General features: G+C 41.3%; 1 protein-coding gene across 15 annotated transcripts in view; it reads right to left on the reverse strand.

The window, feature by feature from the left end:
* Positions 1–2,997: 2,997 nt before the first annotated feature.
* tpd52l2b (tpd52 like 2b) overlaps positions 2,998–20,370 on the reverse strand; it is a 28,677-nt gene continuing 11,304 nt past the window's right edge. For 2 of the 15 annotated variants that reach the window (XM_021309292.2, XM_021309297.2), the window contains 6 exons: positions 13,845–13,892; positions 9,775–9,876; positions 7,752–7,778; positions 7,466–7,510; positions 6,782–6,830; positions 2,998–5,105 (listed from right to left, as the gene is read on the reverse strand). In XM_021309292.2, coding sequence (XP_021164967.1) covers positions 5,019–5,105; positions 6,782–6,830; positions 7,466–7,510; positions 7,752–7,778; positions 9,775–9,876; positions 13,845–13,892 — 358 coding nt within the window. In that variant the 3' untranslated portion in view covers positions 2,998–5,018. The remainder of the gene's footprint in view (positions 5,106–6,781; positions 6,831–7,465; positions 7,511–7,751; positions 7,779–9,774; positions 9,877–13,844; positions 13,893–20,370) is intronic. The other 13 variants (XM_021309298.2, XM_021309293.2, XM_021309295.2 and 10 more) reach the window with 7 other exon arrangements.

Here is a 20,370-nt window from a genome sequence, read left to right on the forward strand (position 1 = left end):
AATCATACCTGTCAGCTAAAGCCACACCCCATAAAACAGACAATGCGGTACCGCGCACGTGACGTCACCGTCTCAAGAGCAACGCCCCTTTTGCCGCTTAGGTAGGGCATACAGGAGAGAACGCATACAGGAGAGAACGCACGGATAACAGATATGACCGACTTTACAGCCGTTAAACTTTCACAAGACGATGTCCCAGGCACACGGATTACTGGTCGCACTGTCGAAGAACACACCAACCTTCAGCTCAAACGATAGCTTGAGGTTCGAGGGCTTAAAAAAAGACTGGAAAACTGGCCGAGTTGATGAACGGTAAGCTTTGTTTTTTTTTTCCTGCGCGGCGATCATGGCAGCGTCGGCCGTTTTTTTGTTGTTGTTTGCAATCACCGTCCAGGAATGGGTATATGTTTAATGTTTGTCTCATTTGAAATGTTTTTGAGTAAGCTATCCTGGTAGCAGGCTATCATGTTAGCGCCTGTATGCTGTCATGGTAGCAGGCGCTACTTTATTAACATGTCGGCCACCAAAATACTCTTACCTTGACTTGATGTCGCTGGAATTGGGTCAGGATGTTCTTCGGTTGGGCCCTTTCCTCCGACAAAATGCTTGCTACATATGTACTTGAATTTGGTAACTTTTTCCGGGTTGAACTGTTGTGTAGGCCGACCGCCCCGGTGTTCCAAGCGTACACATTTCTCCTTGGCAGTCTTGAAGAAAACATCCTTCATATGCGGCCGATCAGCGTAACTCGAGTCGCTGTTGCACGTTCCATAGCAACAATGTTTAAAAACCATGGTTTTAGATTTGGAAAAAGCATTTGTTTACCGAGTAAAACCAAGGGTAACGCACGTCTCTTTTACAGCGACACAGCGGCGGACTATGCAAGCATGCCCTACTGCGTACCACGTGATGTGACGTCATCGTGACGTTGTGTTTCTAAAAATAGCTCGCGCGCGGTACCGCATTACCGTTGTGTGACTGTACAACTTGAGTCATTTCCGGATCTGTCGGCCCACTGATATAACTTCTATTAACATGTTGTCCTTCACAGAGCCAGCTACGTGCAAATAGCTCCATCTTGTGGTGACATTAATAAAGTTAAAAGTTCAAAACAGGACAAAAAAAAAAAATAAAAAATTTTGCACTCACAAAAGTGAACCTGGATAATTGTTTATGTTAACATTTAATTTCCTTTTAACACTAAAAGGTGGTTGTGGGGTTAAAAACAATCAACTATGCAATGTTAACTGGAAAAACTAAATCTACTTAACCCAACAAACGCTTTTGTGTGCTAACTGGAAATTGAATGTTAAAGTGAAAAACTGCCCTGGTTTTTTTTTTTAATGAAAATCTTGGTCAGTTAATTATTTAACTTCTATTTGATTTTCTATGATGCTTAAATTTTTTTTTTATATTTTCAGCATAAGGAGAGAAAAGAAGAAACGCACATCAAAGACCTTATAAAACATGAACATTTATGTAGGTACAACAAATAATATATTTGAAGATGGATTCACCAGACCTGAATAACAATTAAGGAGGTGTTTCCTCTCGCATAATAAAAAAGCAAATTCAATGCTTCATATCTTCATTTAAACCAAACTTTTTTTTTTGTTGCAAGGGCCACAAGTGCAGCAGGCCAGAGAAGTACCAGCTGAAGAAACTACAGGAGTAATATTTGAGTAAAACTGTCGATTTTTGGGGAAAAGGGTCTTCAAATTGTTGTAGATCCAACAAAAGTATTTTTTTTTTAATAAATATTTTTTTAATGACAGATGTGGTCCAGTAACAAACAGATCAGAATTTCTAAACACGTCTGCATTTCTCACACAACCTCAATGTGCTAATGCGCCAGTATATACAGCAATGTTACGGTTTGCACATTACTTCTTCTAATTCCTGTAAAGCGCCTCATAGTTTGGCTTTTTTTTTAACCATTACAACTTTACCCATTTTGGTTGGATGGAGGGGAGGAAGAGGAAGACTGAAGCTGCAAAAATGACCCAAGATCAGCCGTGGGGGAGAAGAGAGCAGCTGAGGCGAGGCTCCTGTCAGGGAATGAACAGATGTGAAGGAATTTTGCTCCTTTATCAATGATGCTACCTATATTTATTGGTGCACAGCCTTTTAATCAAGTTGGTTGGTCTGAACTTTGACTAGGCCTTTACACCATTCCTGTATTTTTCAGCCCGTCTGTCATACATTCCCAGCTGTATTTTGACCTAATTGTCCTGTGATGAGCCCATTTGGAAAAGCTTAACTTTATGTACTCTGTCTTTTTTCTCTTCATAGAAGGTACACCTGGTCTGGCTTTCTGTTAGCTGTGACATCATCCAGGGGAGGCAGATCATCCACTATTACCATCTAACATAGAAAGTACTCCTAGGTCAATGTGAGCTTCTGTGCTTTCTGTGTCTCTGCTCTGTCTTCTCTAAGCCCCAGTGGGTGGAGGCAGATGAGCGTTCACACTGAGCCTGGTTCTGGTTCTGGTGGAGGTTCTCCTCCCTGTTAAAGGGGAGTTTTCCTCTCCACTGTCGCTTCATGCATGCTCAGTATGAGGGATTGCTGCAAAGCCATCAACAATGCAGACGACTGTCCACTGTGGCTCTACGCTCTTTCAGGAGGAGTGAATGCTGCTTGGAGAGACTTGATGCAACCTGCTGGGTTTCCTTAGAGAGGAAACTTTCTCACCAATCTGGAGGATCTGATGGAGTCTGACTTTGGAAAGAGCCTTGAGATGACATGTTTCATGAATTGGTGCTATATAAATAAAATTAAATTGTTGAACATATGGACTAAAAATTTGATTGTAGAATATTTTGGTTTAGAGGAGATAATAGTAGACTCAAAACAAGCCAAGCCCATCAGGTGTCTGTGTTGCTCGTTTCTTCAGGCATGCTGGTCTGAATTATATCCAAACATCTCTACTTGTTCCGTCCGAAGCTTCAACCGAGGTCAGCACAGATCCTGGAGACAAATTTAAGAGGCAAACTCAGGTTTTCTTTTAAAGGAATGCTTTATTGATCTCCACACATATACAACAAAACCAGAGATCTTTAATTATTTTAGCATGATTTCCCAAATCTCACCACTTTCCAGGATCTACACCAGCAGAGACTAAGCCAGGACACCAGGTGAATAAAGCTCCGAGTACTACACCCTCCTCTGTGCGAGCTGCACTTCCCTTGGCACCCAAAACAAAAAGGTACGTCTTTGTTTGGCCGTCTCCAAAGATACAAATAAGAAAAGAAAAAAAAAAAAAGGCCAAAAAGTTTCTTCTAAACAATTTAAGTCAGTGGGAAAAACCTTCCAACTAAATCACATTTCTTTCACTTCGGGATAAATCCTAAAGCCAACGACTTGAGATGAAGATTTCTTGCGGCGTGCGAAAGAATTTCCCTCTAGGAAAAGAAAAACCTGGCCAGATGAGGAGGCATCATGTAACAGATATATTCAAATGTTGGCAACTTCAGCTTATGGCGTAAGAATCGTACAAATCCTGGAAAGGGGAAACATTTCCCCTCCCTAACAGGAACATGTAATCCAACAAATCGTGAACACAAATGAAACAATAAAACACACGTATGACCCAGTGAAGCAGTCGGATGAGAAGTCGGACCTGGAGCTTTAGAAGTCGCTGCAGAGTCGGACAACGTTCTCGATTACAAAGCCTTTCTCCTGCAGCGGAGGGGGGGGGGAAACGGGACACGCTCTGCGGCTGGGAAGGGTGGACTTTAAATGAGAGAACGTAGAAGTTGCAGGAGAATATTTCCCAACAAGCACAATGTCTGCTGGAGTAAAACTAAATCAAGTGCAGAGCCTCCAAAACGCCCAGCTTCTCAGTTTAGTGTCACGCAGCCAATGAATTTAGTTTGTGTTAACAGCAGCAAACGTGTGTACATTCAGACACCTGTTAGGCTAAAGTGTCGGCTATGGCAGCGCAAGATATTTCTGTGGCCCTCAGAGTCTCTAGATGGACACCGAAAGGAGTAAAAGTCAAAGCTTCCTTCTCCTTTACGCTAAATCTGGACCGGTGAGACGGCTCAGTAGGTGGCGTACGCCGCAAAGCAGAGCAGCTGGCAAACCACGGTTGGCTTCACATCCACACTAATGAAACAAAAAAACCAAAATTAGACCCAGTTTATCAAATTAAAACCGGTTTGGGCTGTATTCAGAGTTCAAATTAGTGTAACCAACTCCTTCCTGGCTGAGGAAAACTGACCCGTTAGTGTTGCTTTACCACACTGACCGTTTTTTTTTTAGTCCTCCAAACCCTGATTATTACCGCTGACGATATATTGTAGTCATTTATATTTATACAGATTGATAAAAATTATGTAAAAACGTTATGCAAAGCTGTGTAAAACTGTCTATAATACAAAATGGGTGCAGTTTTTACAACCCGTGGCGGTTCTGTCGTGGTGCTGTGGCCGTGTGCAGGGTTTCTGAGACGAGACGAACATGCTGACATCCAAGATGTCCTCAATCAAAACGCGAAGCCAAGTGTGCATTAAGAGAGCTGTGAAACAGACGGGATGCAGGTGTGAGAGGAGACGGTGGCGGCGAGGAGGTGAAGGTAACGCGTGCTCACAGTGTGAGTGCAAGAAGAGGGGAAGGTTGGTGTTTAGTTTTTTTTTTACTGGCACTGAACGCCATCCTGACGCACAGGGAGCATCACAGGCGCCGGCTCTCAAACTAAAGTTGGCAACAAAACAAAAACAGCTCAACATCTTTTAGGCTTTTCCTTTCGTGAAAGTGATTTCTGGCTCAAAATGATGCTGAGGAGCGTTTAACTAGGAGGAGGCAAATTATTCAGGTTTAAACGGGACCCCAGCGGCGAGGAAGAAGACCACGGGGCGGTCCACTCAGTCTGCCTGCTGCGGCGCGTTTTACTGATCGTAGGACGAGATGCAGAGTGTTGCTGAAGGGTCAGAGGTCCGGGCTCCATAACAGTACAGTCTGAGGTCGTGAGGAAGGGGGCGGCGAGGGGGAGGAGGCGGCGGCGTGGCGTGGCGCACTCAGAACGGCGGGTTCTCCTGAGTGGGGGTGGTGTCGGTGGGGGAGCTGACGGTCTCTCCGTTCCCTCTGGGCCCGACGACCTTATGCTGAACAGGGTGGAAACAGGAAACAGAGGAGGGTTAATGATTAGCGGCGCGCTGACTCGACAGTTTCTACTTCCTGTGACGGAGCGCTGCCACGTTTGCTGATATGAGCCAGGCGTGACCGGCAGCATCCTCTTATCTTCAGACGGCAAAAAAAGAGTTTTTGCTTTCGGTTTGCCTGAGAGCTCAGACGAACTGAAGCATTAAGTATGAACGTATAAATATTTCAGGGTTTATTTGCAGTTTTCTGCAGCATCATAAACGTTTGCTTCAGTGAACGCAGCAGCTTAGATTATGGTGCAGAGCGATCAGATGCAAATTACTTCACTGGCTTAAAAGGTTTCCATCACAGCTGCAGGGTCGTGTCCTCAGCTCTTCTCTCTTCACCTTCTTCACCCAGGACTGTTCTGTCCACCTCACAAACACAGTGGTGAAGTTTGTGGACGACACCACTGTAGTGGGTCTCATCTCCAACAATGATGAGTCCCACTACAGGGATGAGGTCAGCAATCTGACACAGTGGAGCTCCAGGAACAACCTGATCCTGAACACCAGGAAGACCAAGGAGGTAATAATAGACTACAGGAGGTCCAGGAGGACTGAACACCTCCTCCCTACATACAGGGGGAGGTGGTGGAGGCGTGGACAGTCTCCTGGACTGTGAACACCTCCCACCTGGTGAAGAAGGCCCAACGACGGCTCTTCTTCCACAGGAACCTGAAAAGGTCTGGACTTCCCACTAAGCTGCTAAAAAACTTCTACAGAGCTACAATAGAAAGCATTTTATGTATCAGCATAACTGTGTGGTATGGGAGCTGCACAGTCCAGGAGTGGAAGGATTTAGCACCAGGGTTGAGAACAGCGCAGAAGATTGTGGGATGTCGTCTGCAGGATCTTGACATTGTTTATGCTGCAGTAGTCCAGAGAAGAGCCAGACATGTTGCAACTGATCCCTCCCACCTGACAATGCGCAGTTTGTCCCACTTCCATCAGGTAAAAGCTTCAGAAACATTACATCAAAACCGAACAGACTTAAAAAGCTTCTTTCCCAAAGCTGTAAGGGCTATCGTCCCCTGCTGGGAAGTGATGTCTGTTCTACGTTACTGGAAATGCCTGTTTGCACACTCTGGTTTCTCAGGAATGTCTGGCTGGACTTCCGTCTATGCAGGTTGCAGTTCTGTAACTTGACGCTTTACTATTATTGCAGAGTATTTACTACGGGCATGAGTGTTTCATCGAGGGAGCCTTGGCTAATTAATTCAGGCAGCAACATTCATATTGCTGGCAAAGGGACTTAGATGTTGGATCTTTTGGACTCAGATACGAGTCTCACCCGAACCTAAAGACTATGAAGCTTCTCAGGAAACGTGTTGGTCAGTGCAATCTTAACCCCAGCAGTGACAATGCAGAAGAAACAGACTGCAATCAAGTCCAACGTCTGAGAAGACACAAACTGGTCCGGATTTGGTCCAGAGGTTCTGATCCAGCGGGTCAGACAGAAAGCTATTAAAAAGATCAACTCTGGAAATATTCATGCCTAGAAATCGGTTGTCTTTGATAAAAAGAAAAACTTTAGAAACCTCTGAACTGATTTTCTTTTTTTTCTGGAGTAAAAACACTTTTTATTTATATAAAAACATGAAATGTTTGCAGGAAATCTTCACAGACAGTTTGCTCACCTTCAGGTTCCCCACTCGGTCCTCAAATGACTTGAAAGTTGGAGAGTTTCTAAAGAGCAGAAACACAAAGTCAGTTATTAATAAATACTAAACTATCAAGCTAAAATACACCGATAAATAAATAATGCAATCACAAAAAACATCTTTAATATTTTCATGATTAAATGCACTTATAGGAAATGTTTTAAATGTAATAAAACGCCAGATAAGTACGCGTTAAAAATACCTTTGACCTTTAATTTAACATTCAGGTCGTTAGGAAACTTGATCGAGTTCCTTCTGGGTTTCATAATGAGCCGTTTTACCAGTTAATCACATTATTAATATTAATACATCACTTTCACCATTTTTAATGTGGCACTGCACATTAATTAAACAGATTTAAATAAAACGGAATAGATTTTTTCTTTAATTATAACATTTTATTTTATACATTATAAAATGATGTATAGAAATAAAAAATACAGTGGATTTAAAATAACTAATAATTCCTAACAAATTTTATAGAATTACTAAAAACATTCATATTCTAAAAAAAGATTAAAAATACAATAAAAATAAGAGTCCTAAATATGCTAATGAATAAAAGGACTAATTTAATCTTACTGATTAGAGTAAAGATAAGCTGTTGTGTAGCTTTTTAACAATCAATAGTAACATTAAGATTATGCAGCGTTACTTTACCTCATGGCGGGCATACTTATGGAGTGGCGAATGGAATAGTTGCTACTTTGTCAGCATTAAAGAAAGGAGAAAATGCAAGAGTTATCCAGCAAAGCAAGGCGTGAGATACAGAGGCAGATTAAAAGGCTGCAGCTTAGTAGCCTTTATTGATTAAAATGCAGAATATATGAGCAGAACTCTGGCTTTACAGCGTCGGTTCTGCTCTGCATTTATGGCTTCATAAAAGCCTGAATGCTCTGATGTGGACCAGCAGGGTTCAGTTTCAGGACGACTCAGTTAGTCTTACCTAAAGGAATTAGAGAAAGGCAGCGCTCTGCGTTGGGACCGAGGCAGCAGTTAAAAAAAAAACAAGAAGACAACGTGAGGCAAAGGGCAGCAGGACAAACAGAAAGGGCGACACAAAGGTGACACACATCAGCGTTATCAGCGAGGATGTGGAGAAAGAGGAGCGCCGCGCCGATAAGAGCAGAAGCTGTTTGCTGTGGAACCAGTTCCGCCACAGCGAAGCCACCAGGATAACTTTACCAGCAGGAACGAATCACGTTAGAGAAACTGATCTGAAATAATGCTGCTCCTAATCCCAAAGGGAAGAAGCATACAAAAGCTCTCTTTGCTTTTTTCCTTTTGGCTGCAAGAAAGCAAAATAAAAAAGGTTTAAGGTCTGGACTGAAAGCAGCACCGTTAACAGTGACCACTTCCTCCGCCCTACCAACCTGCAGAACCGCCTTTAAAGACAAACCCTCCCAAGTTTCAGAGTTAAGTTTTAGATTTTCAGCTCTGTAGATTAAAGATAGTTATCGCTAACAGGATGCTACGGATGGATTTTCCCACCAATCAGGTTCCAGCGCTTAAAACGGGCCATTTGCTTTTTTCATTGACTCAAGGCAATGAGGTTTGAGTTTCTAACCCAGGAAACCAGTTAAAACCAGACGTTCCTCCACTTTTCTCAGTCTTTCATAATAATATTTACATTAATATTAAAGTTTACTGTGAATTTACAGGAGATGGTTCTACCATTGGCAGGTTTTACATGATACCTGCAAGGAAGGAAGGAATGACAACAGTAGGAAAGAAGTAAATGAAGAAAGGAAGGGCACAGAACAGAACGAAGAAAGGGTGGAAGGAAGTAAAAAAAGGGTATGGAACAAAGGAAGGATGAAAGAGAGGAGGGAGCAAGGGAGTCAATGAAAGGAGGAAGAAAACAGAGGGAAGGAAGGAAGGAAATAAGTGAGGAAGTAAAAAAGGTAACGATAGTGGAAAGGAAGGAAGAGAGGAATGGAGAAAGGAAATAAGCGAGGAGGAAAGGGATGAAGTAAGTGAAAATGGAAGTAAAGAAGACAAGGAGGATAAAATAAAGAATCAAATAAGTGAGAGAGGAAGAGCCTTTTATGACAAAAACGACATCTATTAGTGTAACGGTAAGAACTCTCTTAAACGCCATGATAGGTGAAGTGAAAATTAAAGGAGGCACCAAGATCATGGTTTTCTGAGGAGATCTAAAACTCTATTATTCGCCTGATTTTTTCAGTATTAAAAAAAACAAATCAAAAGCGAAACAAAGCCCAGATTGTTAGACACAATGAATGGACGCGACAGTCCTGATTGAAGCGGCCCGGCTGCAGCCGGACGCTGAGACAACAGCGGTTTTCTTCTGTCAGTCCTTACAGACGGTGGAGTCAAGCTGCTGGTGCTAAATAAACACCCGCAGCATTTTAGTGCTGGGACCGGTTTGGTAGGAAATAAAAAGAAACTCCCAGAATGATAGAGGTGTTCAGAACAGCCAATCAGTCGCAGTAAATTAAAAAAGTATTCTGGCTGCTGGGAGAAAGTAAACGGCTCTTTTTCTACAATAAAAGCAGAACCTTCTCATTTTAAAAACATCTCATTGTTTTGTTAAGATATCAACTGGGTTTTTATCTAGTTTTCTCCACATACTTTTAGAAAAACGCCAATATTTGGAAAATAGCAACACAGGCAACCGTGTCTAAGCGCAGAAGCTCATGCAGACCAACTAAAACCATTGTCTACGTCTGTATTACGCATGCAGGCATGCCTCAGGTGGTCTACAACACAAATAACTACGGTAGGAAAGCAGACAAAGACGCTAACCGTTTCTGCAACAAGAACAAATGAGAAGTCCTCATAACTGCACACGAAGACGTTTTGCAACCATGTTTGAATATTTGGTTCCTTCCTCGGATGATTCTGCACTAAGAGGCGGTTTTGTGTTCAACCTTTCAAACTCTTCTCATTTGTTCTGGTCAGCAGGCGTGGTCGCGTCGGCCATTTTGGCTCCGTTTGCGGCGTACCTCATGTCCCCCAGCCGCCTGCTGATGGCCGTGCCCAGCGTGTTGAGAGCTGCACTCGTCTTTTGTCCCGCCTCAGAAAGCGTCTCCTGGGTCTTCTTGTATCTGCAGAGGGAGCAAGGATGAGTAAACAAGACGGAGCCGGAGGAAAACCAGGGGGAGGCGGAGACGTGAGGGACAAAAACAGAGGGGTTTTCATTCAGATGTGGAAGAGCAAAAAGAAAAACAAATTAGTAAAATGGGTGAAGGCGGAGTGAACTGAAAATGAAGGAGGCTGTGGCAACAGAGGTCTGAAAGGACGGGATCCTCTTCTGTCTCCATCACTGCAAAAAGAGAACTAAAAATAAGTAAAATATTCTTGAAATTAATGTATTTGCCCTCGATTTGAGCAGGTAAATAAGATTTATTGCCAATGCACTTGAAATAAGATGACAGAGATGAATTGTTCCTATTTTAATTGGAAAAATCTTATTCCATTGGCAAATAGTCCTATTTTCCTTCTCAAATCAAGGAAAAATAGTTTCATTTCTAGAAAAAACTTCTTATTTTTAGGTCTATTTTGCACTGCATGCATTTTATCCTGATCTTTTTATTTCTAACTTAATTTAAACGGTTAGTAAAGCAGGTTTAAGCCTAAATTAAAGTTGGAATTAAGTTTTGCACATTAGCGCTTTAATTTATTTTCACATAAAAAAAAACCAAAAACAACAAAGCTATAAATTCAGCTCCAGCAATAACAATATGATCTTAAACCAGAAACTGTTTCGCTCTGTTGATTTGTACCTTTGTATTTCTGATCGTTTACATATCTGACTTTATCCAGGTTAATAAACAAAGCAAAAATTATTTTAGCGATGTTGGCTCTCAGACGGAGGATTTGGAGTCAAACATCCGTTTATCAGTGAGCTATAAGAGGAATAAAAAAAATTTATTACAGTAAATTTGCAAAGCTGTGACGTTTACAAAAGAACCAGGGTAAAGTTAAACACGTAAAATCGATTATATGTCTCCAAAGGCTGAACAGAGTTGACTCAAATTTAACGAGGCAACTGGAATAAAGTGAATTAGATATGAGATTTTATCTATTTTATGAGAATGTATATGTATAATTCATGAAAACCCCTAATAACAGAGAAAATAAACTGATCTGCATTGGTTTAGTACCTGGTAGAGATGCACCGATCCGATACCTGATACTGAGCCGATACTACTGATGAATAAGTGAACCGTATAGCTTGCCATGTTTCTGGTAAGGTACACAAACCAGCTAATTGGTGAATATCTCAGCCGGTATCTGATCGGTGCTTCTCTAGTACCTGGGGACAAAGTGGCAGTAGGGACGGAGGTAAATAAACGAGGGGTGATGTGAAACAAATGTTCTAACTTTTATTTCCGCAGCAATGCATCATGGGACACTGTTTTTTCTGTGCATGACGAATGTCTCGTCGGTCACATGATCGCCTTACAGCCCTTTTATCTTTTTCTGGGTCCGGTTTTGCTGCTCCAGTGGGGAAAAGTCTGCTCGGTTCACGTCTGAGACTTTCCTGCTCATCTGTTGACCAACCAAAAACTAAGCAAGACCTGAACAGCAAAATGTGGAGGATGAATAATAAAACTAAAGTATACATATTTTTGTTTTTTTTATTTAAAAAGGTGTCTTTGTGAGACTGCTGCTTTTTATTTTTATTACATAGAAATGAAAACTTTAATGTTTTCTCAGATTATTTCAGATTTTTCTTAATTTATTGGTTCAGTGTGACTTGGAAGGCTAACCATTATTGTTACAGATTAACCTTCTCTATCCTTATTTAACAACACAGATTTCAGTCATTTTTGTACATGTTGACTAATGAAAGCGTACCTAAAGTTTGGTATTTATTCTTTTCTAACCACACAGAGAAGCTATACTTCCCCATTGTGGGGAAGTATAGCTTCAAACTATTTCACAACTGAATAAAGTGTCTTTTTTTTTTTTGCTAACCAAAATATGCTCACTTTAACTTAGACTCCATCCAACTGGTTAAACATCACTGATATGCAGCATTAATGCACGATATTTTACTTATAGCGTCCACCGATATTGGCGTGACGAATGCGCTACATGAAACCAAACTCAGTTTCTGTTTCAGTTGATGAATTAAAACAGAGGATAAAGGAGTAAAAACTATGCTGTGGGTTCTGTGGTAGAGCGGCACGTAAAGGCACCACAAGATTATCCTGTTTGGAGCAACTGTGCTCGACATTTATCTGATTTTTACCAAACTCAAAACAAAGCGCATTGAAGAGCAGGCTGTTAGAGAACGTGATTACAGAATTTAAAAAAAGTGGGAGTTTTCAGTTCTGACTAATTCAAAGAATAGTAAAAGAAAAATAATCAGAAAAACTGGCATTTGAGCTGCTGATCGTGAGTTAAAGCCAAACAAGAGAAACTGGCTGAGTTCAACCACTGACCACTCTGAAATGTATCTGCACTGCAAAAGGGAACTAAAAGTATTTAATTTTTTTTAATCAGTGTATTTGTCCTTGATTTGAGCAGGTATGTAAGATTATCTGCAAATAGAATGAGTATTTTGACCCCAAAAAATAAGACAATTAGATCTACTACACTTGAAAAAAATATGATAGAGATTAGTTGTTCCTATTTTAAGTGCAAAAATCTTATTTACCTGCTCAAATCATGGACAAATACACCAATTTGAAGAAAATGTTACTTATTTATAGTTCACTTTTTGCAATGTGAGGTTTATGACTGGAAAACTGTATGAAATGCAGGATAAAGGAAGAGACAAGTAAAGCTATGGCTGTAGGATATAAAAACATGTAAATGCATTGTTAAAGTTGAATATTTGCTGTGATTAACCCCTTATTCCCCCCCCCGCTGTCTTCTGTTCACCATTATGACGTCTCCTTAGTATATCAATCATCCAGGAGGAACAATCTGCCATCTCTACACCAGGGCAGCGAAAGCCCAACCAATCAGGGCCAGACATTCCTCCGTGCCCTGATTGGTTGTTTCTGCCCGGGAGCGGCGGATTACTGCCAATAGCATAAAGCCCACTGGGAGGATCTGAATTTTTTTTTCACAGATTATCTGTCATATTTTACTGTCAGGACATTGTGGCAGTTTTAACAAATCTGTAAAAAAATATATATATATACACATTTATACAAAAAAAAAGTTACCTACTGCAGCTTTAAGCATTGACAGAAATGCAAAAACAGAAAAGAAATATCTTTGAGGGGGCAAACACTTTTTACCTCTTTCCAGTTCTGGATCAAAACCAAAAGGCGAGTTAGTTTCTGAAGCAGCATTCACACACAACGCAGTTCAAGTTTGCGACATTCAGACGGCAAATGTGTTAGATGCATTGGTTAGAGCGGAGTGACTCGACTATGTCCACAGTAGGTTACCGTCCAAAAAAGTTTAAATCAACACCTCGCTGAGTTGGACTCTTTATCTGGAGTTGAAAGAAACTTGTTCTCCTTTTCTGGAAGATGTAGGAGGCTCTACTGGACTGCCCTTCCTGTTAAAATGAAGTTATTCCTTTCCTCTGTCTCATCCCTGCTCTCTAACCACCCAGACCACCACTACCACCGTTTTTTGTTGTGATCTGGTAATGTCTGGATAAGTGAGCTGAGCCTTAATGCTGTCTCATAACTAAAACTGACGCAGTGCCGTGGTGGCTTAAAGGAAACCAGAGTTAGGATCTGATCTGGGAGGTATCCTCCTGGATTCAGTGTTTTGTTGACATCCGGAACAATCCTCCAAATCAGAGCCCAGTGGCTCAGCGACCTTCAGCAGGCTGTCAAACTGCTGTTCAGTAACAAAACAGCCTCCCAACAACAGAAGAAGACCAATATCCCTTAAAAATAACCTCCAACACCAAGACCCAAGGAAAGCCACGTTAAGTAAGGGACCCTCCTGTCCAAAGAAGCAAAAAGGAGCAGGATACAAAGCATGGACAGTAAGAGGATGACAGAAAAAAGCTCCTAAAAATGAAACCAAAAGAAACCTTAGCTCATCTACTAAGCAGAACACAAATAAAATAAAAATAAGGGGGGGATCAACTCACGCTTCAGACTGGGCAATGTCTTCCAAAGTGGCAGAGGCCGACTGATATCTGAAGACACAACAGCGGGATAATGACACAGAGGAAAAGACACACAGTCACAATACAGCAGTCTTCAACTGGTCCTAAAATCTACCAAACTAAGAGAAATCCCAACATCTGCCTGCATCATAGACAGCTCTTTTTTTTTATTTGAGCAAGTGAGAATGTACATTTTAGAAAAAAATTAACAAAAAGGAGCACAGAGCAGCGATATAAATGTTAATATTTAAGAGAATGTTTGCCCAGCCTTTATTCGCTAATTTCAGCAGGCCACTTGTTTTGCCCCTCATTGAGCAATAACGTCTAATATTTCCTCCTCCTCCCATCTGGACCATGGTTTCTGTGGACAACCATGCTTTACCTCCCATTTTAATAAAATATGGTCTCTGTTTTTTTCTAAACTACTCTACGTGCATTTCTTTTCACTTCTTCGTACAGCCAGAAACTTCATACCAGTCAAAATAATAAATATTTCAATAAACCAGATACTGAAAAATGAATTTGTCAAAAGATAATTCAGGGTTTCCCCCAGAAAACAGGCTAATCCTGCCGGTAGGTGGTGTTGTTCGAAGAGTCGTATACTGACTTGAAAAATCATTTAATCTATCTAACATTAAGCTAATACTTGGGTCAAAACGTACACGTTGCTGCTTTAAATCTATTAACATGTGGAGCTCAGCCAGAAAAAAAAACATCTGGGAGCCTCTTTATCAAAGTCAGAGGAACTTTCCCCACAAGGCAGACGGACAAGAAGAAAATAAAAAGTAACGAACAATGCTACATGCTAAGCTAATGCTACAAGCTAACGGTCCGACACTAATGTTTCAAAGCAACATAAAAAAGTCAGTAAAGCTTCTGGATCTGCAACAGCGAAGCTGAAACTCTTCCGTTGATATAAGCCAACGCCAGCCCAACCCCCCCCCCCCCCCCCCCATTGTTCCTTCCTTTGGTTAGTTGTAAAGCTAATCGATGCTAATGGGGCAGATCCATGTTAGTTTTTAAATAACTTAGTTTAATTTACAATTTGTTGTCTCTGTAACAACATCCAATTTGAATAACATCAGATTTACAGGCAAATAGAAGCTCACAGTTGTACATCAAAGGCGAGAAATTATAATAAAATAACATAACTGTGTGACTGAATCAAAGCTACATCCATAAAAGGATATTAACATCCACTATGAGCGCGATATCTTGTCTACCATTTGCAAAACAAGGGACACCTAAATAATACATTTCTCTAAATGGGGATTGAATTGTCCCCCAAATATTTGTTCTACCCTAAATGGGGAAGTTAAAGGAGAAATAAGTAATGACACCTTCCTCAGTCAGGAAGTAAATACAGCTACGCTCTGAACCGAAGTCGTTCCAGACCGAACCTCCAAGGGTCCGTTCTTCGTACGTTGCTTAAAACATCCAAGATCAAATGAGACATCCAAGATGATTTCATCCGGCTAATCCTGATCCGGCTAATTGGGTTCTTTGAACACACCTGTTGTTTATGATTAGTATGGCTGGATTGAGTTATCTGAGACAACTGCGCGTTCATGCGTTTGTTTAAAAGGGGAAATGTATCGATAGTAGAAACAATGATCAGCAGCGCTGCTATTGGCTGTTCAGCATGGCCAAAGAACGCCCACAGTTTTTCTCCCAGCAGAACAAAAGCTTTTAATGGAAGGTTATGCTGAATTTGAGTCATTAATTAAAACACCTCAAAGTCTGCTAAAGCCAGGAGAGAGGGCTGGCAAAAAGCAGCAGACAAATTAATGCGTAAATACTGTCCATGGTAGATGTTTCTATCACTTTCTACAGTATGAATGTTTGCATTTTAATAATGTCATATTTACTTTGTTATTTTATATCAGAGCCTCCACGGGACCCACTAGAACATGGGGACAAGTAAAAGTGAAATACAAGAATATTCTACAAAATGTTAGCCTTTAATTATTATACTTTATTTTAAAAAGGCACTTGTTATGGCAACAGATCCAAATTTCAGTGTCATTTCTTAGACACGGGAAGTAAAGGACCCGTGCAAACTGGGAATTTTAACAAAAAAAATCTTTATCCATAAAAAATGAAAATTTTCCTTTTCCAAGTCATCCACAGTTTACACGGTAAAACTGTATTGCTCCGTGTCTAAATAATCCATCCATAGTTTTTTTCTAATACAATATACGGCTCGACAGGAAGCAAGCCTTTCAAAGTAAAACTAAACTTCACAATAAAATGGCCCGAACAAATCTTCTTACTATAGGATAAAAATAAAAAGCAAACCATCATACAAGTAACTTAAATATTTTAGATTTATGGCTCCAACACTACTTTTTCCTCTTTAAAAGCCCCTGTTAAATGATGTGTGTGTCTGTTTATAACAGCCACCAAGAGAAATCTCTCTACAATTACACTGTCCCGCTGCGCTAAAGGATCCTGTCTATTGCGCAATACGCGATTAATTCGAAAAACTCTGCAAATTATTCTTGCACCTTCCGCAACAGGTTGCAGTCGTAAAAATGGACATGGCTACGGCAGACTTCCCATCTCCTCCGCTTATACAGCCGTGATCTAATCTTGTTTACATGAAATAAGCCTGCTCTGGAGCAGGTTTAAGCTGGCGCACATGTTGCTATGACAACAAGTGCAGGATGTCTTTCGAAGAACCAAACGATCCAAGATCATGCCAAATCGTCAACAATGAAATCCTGCTAACTGAGTTAGCAACGTACGAAGAACGGACCCCAGGTTTGAAAGGAGAAAAACGTGACTAAGACGTTGTTGACGGAGAGGACTGGTTGCTTTTAGGAAATGTTACTTCCTGGATGACAAATGAGAATAATTTTGGTTATTTCCACAGTAAGTTTTTTACTTCTCCTTTAAAGTTACGTTTCTCATGTTGTATACAATCATATCTATTGCTTTAAACCAGAAAAAAACAAAACAATAAAGCCTTAAAAAAAAAATGTTGCCACAATACTGAAAATGGTATTGTGTGTCAAGTATTTGTTTGATTTAGAAACTTTAGTATCGAGACAACCCTAATAGAAATCTATATGGAAATCTGGGCCAGTATCACTATTCATAACCCTTTTGTCATCATGAAAAAAAAAGCATCACACCCCTGACATTGCTTCTCTGCTTCGGTTAAAAACTGAGGGACCCTTCTTTCTTTACAGAGCCCTGTTCCCACAACACTTTGCATTAAAAGTTATGTCCTTTCCATGGTTGCTTAAAGTGAATGCAGAGATTAGAAACTGTGGCTTTTGAATAAAACTGCTGTGTAGTAAAGTTTTGACATAAAACCTGTCGATAGATTTCTGCAAGCATCGTTTGTCCTCCGGGTCCAAATACCATCAGTGTCCCGTCTTCAGATAATTGTTGGTCTTTGACCGCGTGATAAATAAACGAGCCGTCCGACCAGCTCCACGTTTACAGGAAGCCGGGAGGACAAAAAAGATAAGACAGGCAAGTGAAGCGGAACAGCTGAAAAAATGTTTTAGATGGAAAACCCTCCCACAGTAACGCTCCAGCACTCTCAGCATTAGCAGATCAAAGTACCGACTAGCTCGGCTCATTAACGAGGAGCGATGAAACGGGACAAAAACACCATTTATTGCCTTTTGTTTGCATAAAAACAAGAACACAAACAAAAAAGGTCCAGCCTCTCATTACACTCAGCGAGTCTAGACACGTTACCTGTGAATAAAAGCGGCAAAATCTGAAGTCAGATGATGTGACATTTAGTATAAATGGATGCTGGGAACTCTAGTCCTCCGTGAGATACTGAAAACCAAAACTATAACGAACCCTGATCCTGATTCCTGGTTTTAGCACAAATACGAATGGAAGAAATGTTTTTAGCTCAGCAGCAGACAAGGCCTCTGTGTTCAGACCAGCATCAGCACAATGCGGCTTACAGTACAGCAGAGAAATGTCCCACTGACCGCCTCTGTGCCGTAACGGTTCCAGAGAAAAACAATCTGAATAGAGGAGAGGAGTATATCGCTTAGAAATGTTTGAGCTCGGGTTTAATTAGGGAATCCCCCACTGACCTACGCAGCCTGTTGGCGTGAGGCTGGGTGGCAGGAGCGTGCAAAAGGAATACACCTAATTATCTCACAAACGTAGCGGAGCTGTAAAGAATGAAAATGTTTACCTGACCAGATAATGAAGCACACACCTGAAGCTTTTAGAGCAGCTAGTGGTGCTCTAAACCGAATTATTCACCCGAAACAACGTCAAACTGAGCGTAAACATCACCGAAGCTGGAGAAAGATCAGCTGACGTCTGATTGGCTACCTGGAGCGTCCGCTGGGACCAAACTGCCTACAGCCTCGTGCTGCCTTCAGGTATACGAGGCTGTCTAAATATCAAAACAACTCCAAAGTAGGGCTGGACGATATAGAAAAAAAAATAAAAACATATTGATAAAACAGAAATCATATTGATTGATATCAGTAATTAGCAACAAATTCAAACACATGTACTTTAACCACTGAATTCAAACTTGATTCAACAAACTTTTTAACCAAAGCAGCTAGTTTTTTGGAAAGGAAAAAAAAAAACGTGCTCTCTCAACTTTGAAGGGGGCGGAGCTTGGTGACAGAGAACCCTGGGTCTGAATTGTGATTGGTTGGGAGAATAATGTCTAAAATTAATCTACATGGCTAGAATGCAAAAGGAAGGAAAACCTATTCTATTGAATTTTTAGACCATTTTTTTCCTATTATCAATATACATCTATCAATCAATATACATCGTTATTGAATTATTGTCCAGCCCTACTTCAAGGTGACTTAAAATGACCACAATCTCATTGAAAACCCTCTAAACATCAACACTGACTGTTTCCAAGTGCTTTTACTGTTAAATCCATTAATCCAGCTGCTTATACTACTTTACTCATTGAAATAAATCCAACCACATCTCCAGTCGCGTAAAAGCCTCATGTTTCAGAACATAATACCATTTGATTTGTACCTTTAAAGCCTGATACAAGGAACTGTGAGGAAATTTCACATTTTTACAAAAGAAAATCTTTTTGGTTGCTAAAAAAAAAATAAAAACATAGAAAAAAAAAATTTATCGTTCAGAAAAATCCTGACTTCTTTGAAGAGGTAGAGATCAAATATGGTATATTTGGAGTTATCGGGTTACGAGCCTGAAGAACATCGTTCCCTGCTGACCAAAGTAAAATTTACTTGATTGAAGCGTACAGACAAATGGTGCCACCTTAGAAACTGGATTGTTAACCTAAAACTGCATTATGATAATTATCAAAACTGTTTGATTAATTGACCCAGCTACATGCAGAAAGTGTTTAACAGCTTATTCTCCTGCCTGCCGTGTGTGTTTGGGTTCCCGTCTCTGTGAGCGGATCATGTGACCCGGCCCGTTTCCCTCCTCCGTCCTGCTCTCTCTCTCTCTCTCTCTCTCTCATTCTTTCCCTCCTTTCCCACTTTGTCCGGTCTGGGCCGCCCGTCTGGCCACTGGGAGGGAGAACGCGTGTCACGGACAGCGACACACTTCCTGTCGCTGCGCGGTCCCGGCGGCCGGTGGGTGGGTGGATAGGTGGGTGGGGGTGTTTGGTGGCAAACAAAGGGTTTCATGCCTGCCTGCTTCTCCTGCCCTACATTTCTCTCCAAACAGACGCCAGCCATAGTTTTTCCTAACGGCAAACACAGAATGAAGAATCGGCCAACTTGGTTTTCCTGAGCGACGACTAGTTTGACAGAGCGGACTCAGTCGTTGCCTGGTAGATTTCCTCCAGCTTCAGGAGGTGGAAATCAGGCGGGGAAAACTCAGTTTATCTTTCAATCTGGCAGATTATGAACGGTTTTCAGCGCAGACAGAATCCAGCATCAAGCTAAACCAACCCAACCCTCACAGAGCTATAAAAGACAAAGGCTTCTCTTCTTCCGGAGGAACGGCGTCAGCGTGCACAGCCTCCAAACGTTGGCCGTGACTGACAGCTCTGTGGTGCGAGCGCAGAGACAGGCTCCTCTTTATGCAGAGATCCCACCGGGGTGTCAGGAAGGCGTCTCAAATTCTGCCGCTGGGCTGTCTCGCTGGTGTGAGAACGCCCGGATGAGGACGGCGGTCGTGGCGTTAAGGAGATCTGGCAGGAATCCGGCGCATCCTGGCGCTTATTTACGCTCACAAGGCAAATCAGTTCTGAGCTTTTCTTCCGACCACACTTAAACCTTTTGACAGACTGATCCACATTTTACATCAGCTGGCCCAGATTACTGTAATTGGTTGCAGTTTGTATAAATAAATAAAATAAAAAAAATGCTGCTGGGCTGGAACTGGAGCGCAGAACTCCATTTTCTGGCTTCCTGCTCGTTACAGGACTGATTTTAAAACGTTGCTGCTGGTTCTTCAGGGTCCTAATTATGGCCGCACAATATTAGGAACAGCTACAGGTAACCGCTGCGATAACGACAAATGCAGAAAACGACGTGATCGTTAACGTCTTTCTGCTCTAGGA

Source organism: Fundulus heteroclitus, chromosome 1, assembly GCF_011125445.2.
Source record: "Fundulus heteroclitus isolate FHET01 chromosome 1, MU-UCD_Fhet_4.1, whole genome shotgun sequence".
Classification (NCBI taxonomy): domain Eukaryota; kingdom Metazoa; phylum Chordata; class Actinopteri; order Cyprinodontiformes; family Fundulidae; genus Fundulus; species Fundulus heteroclitus.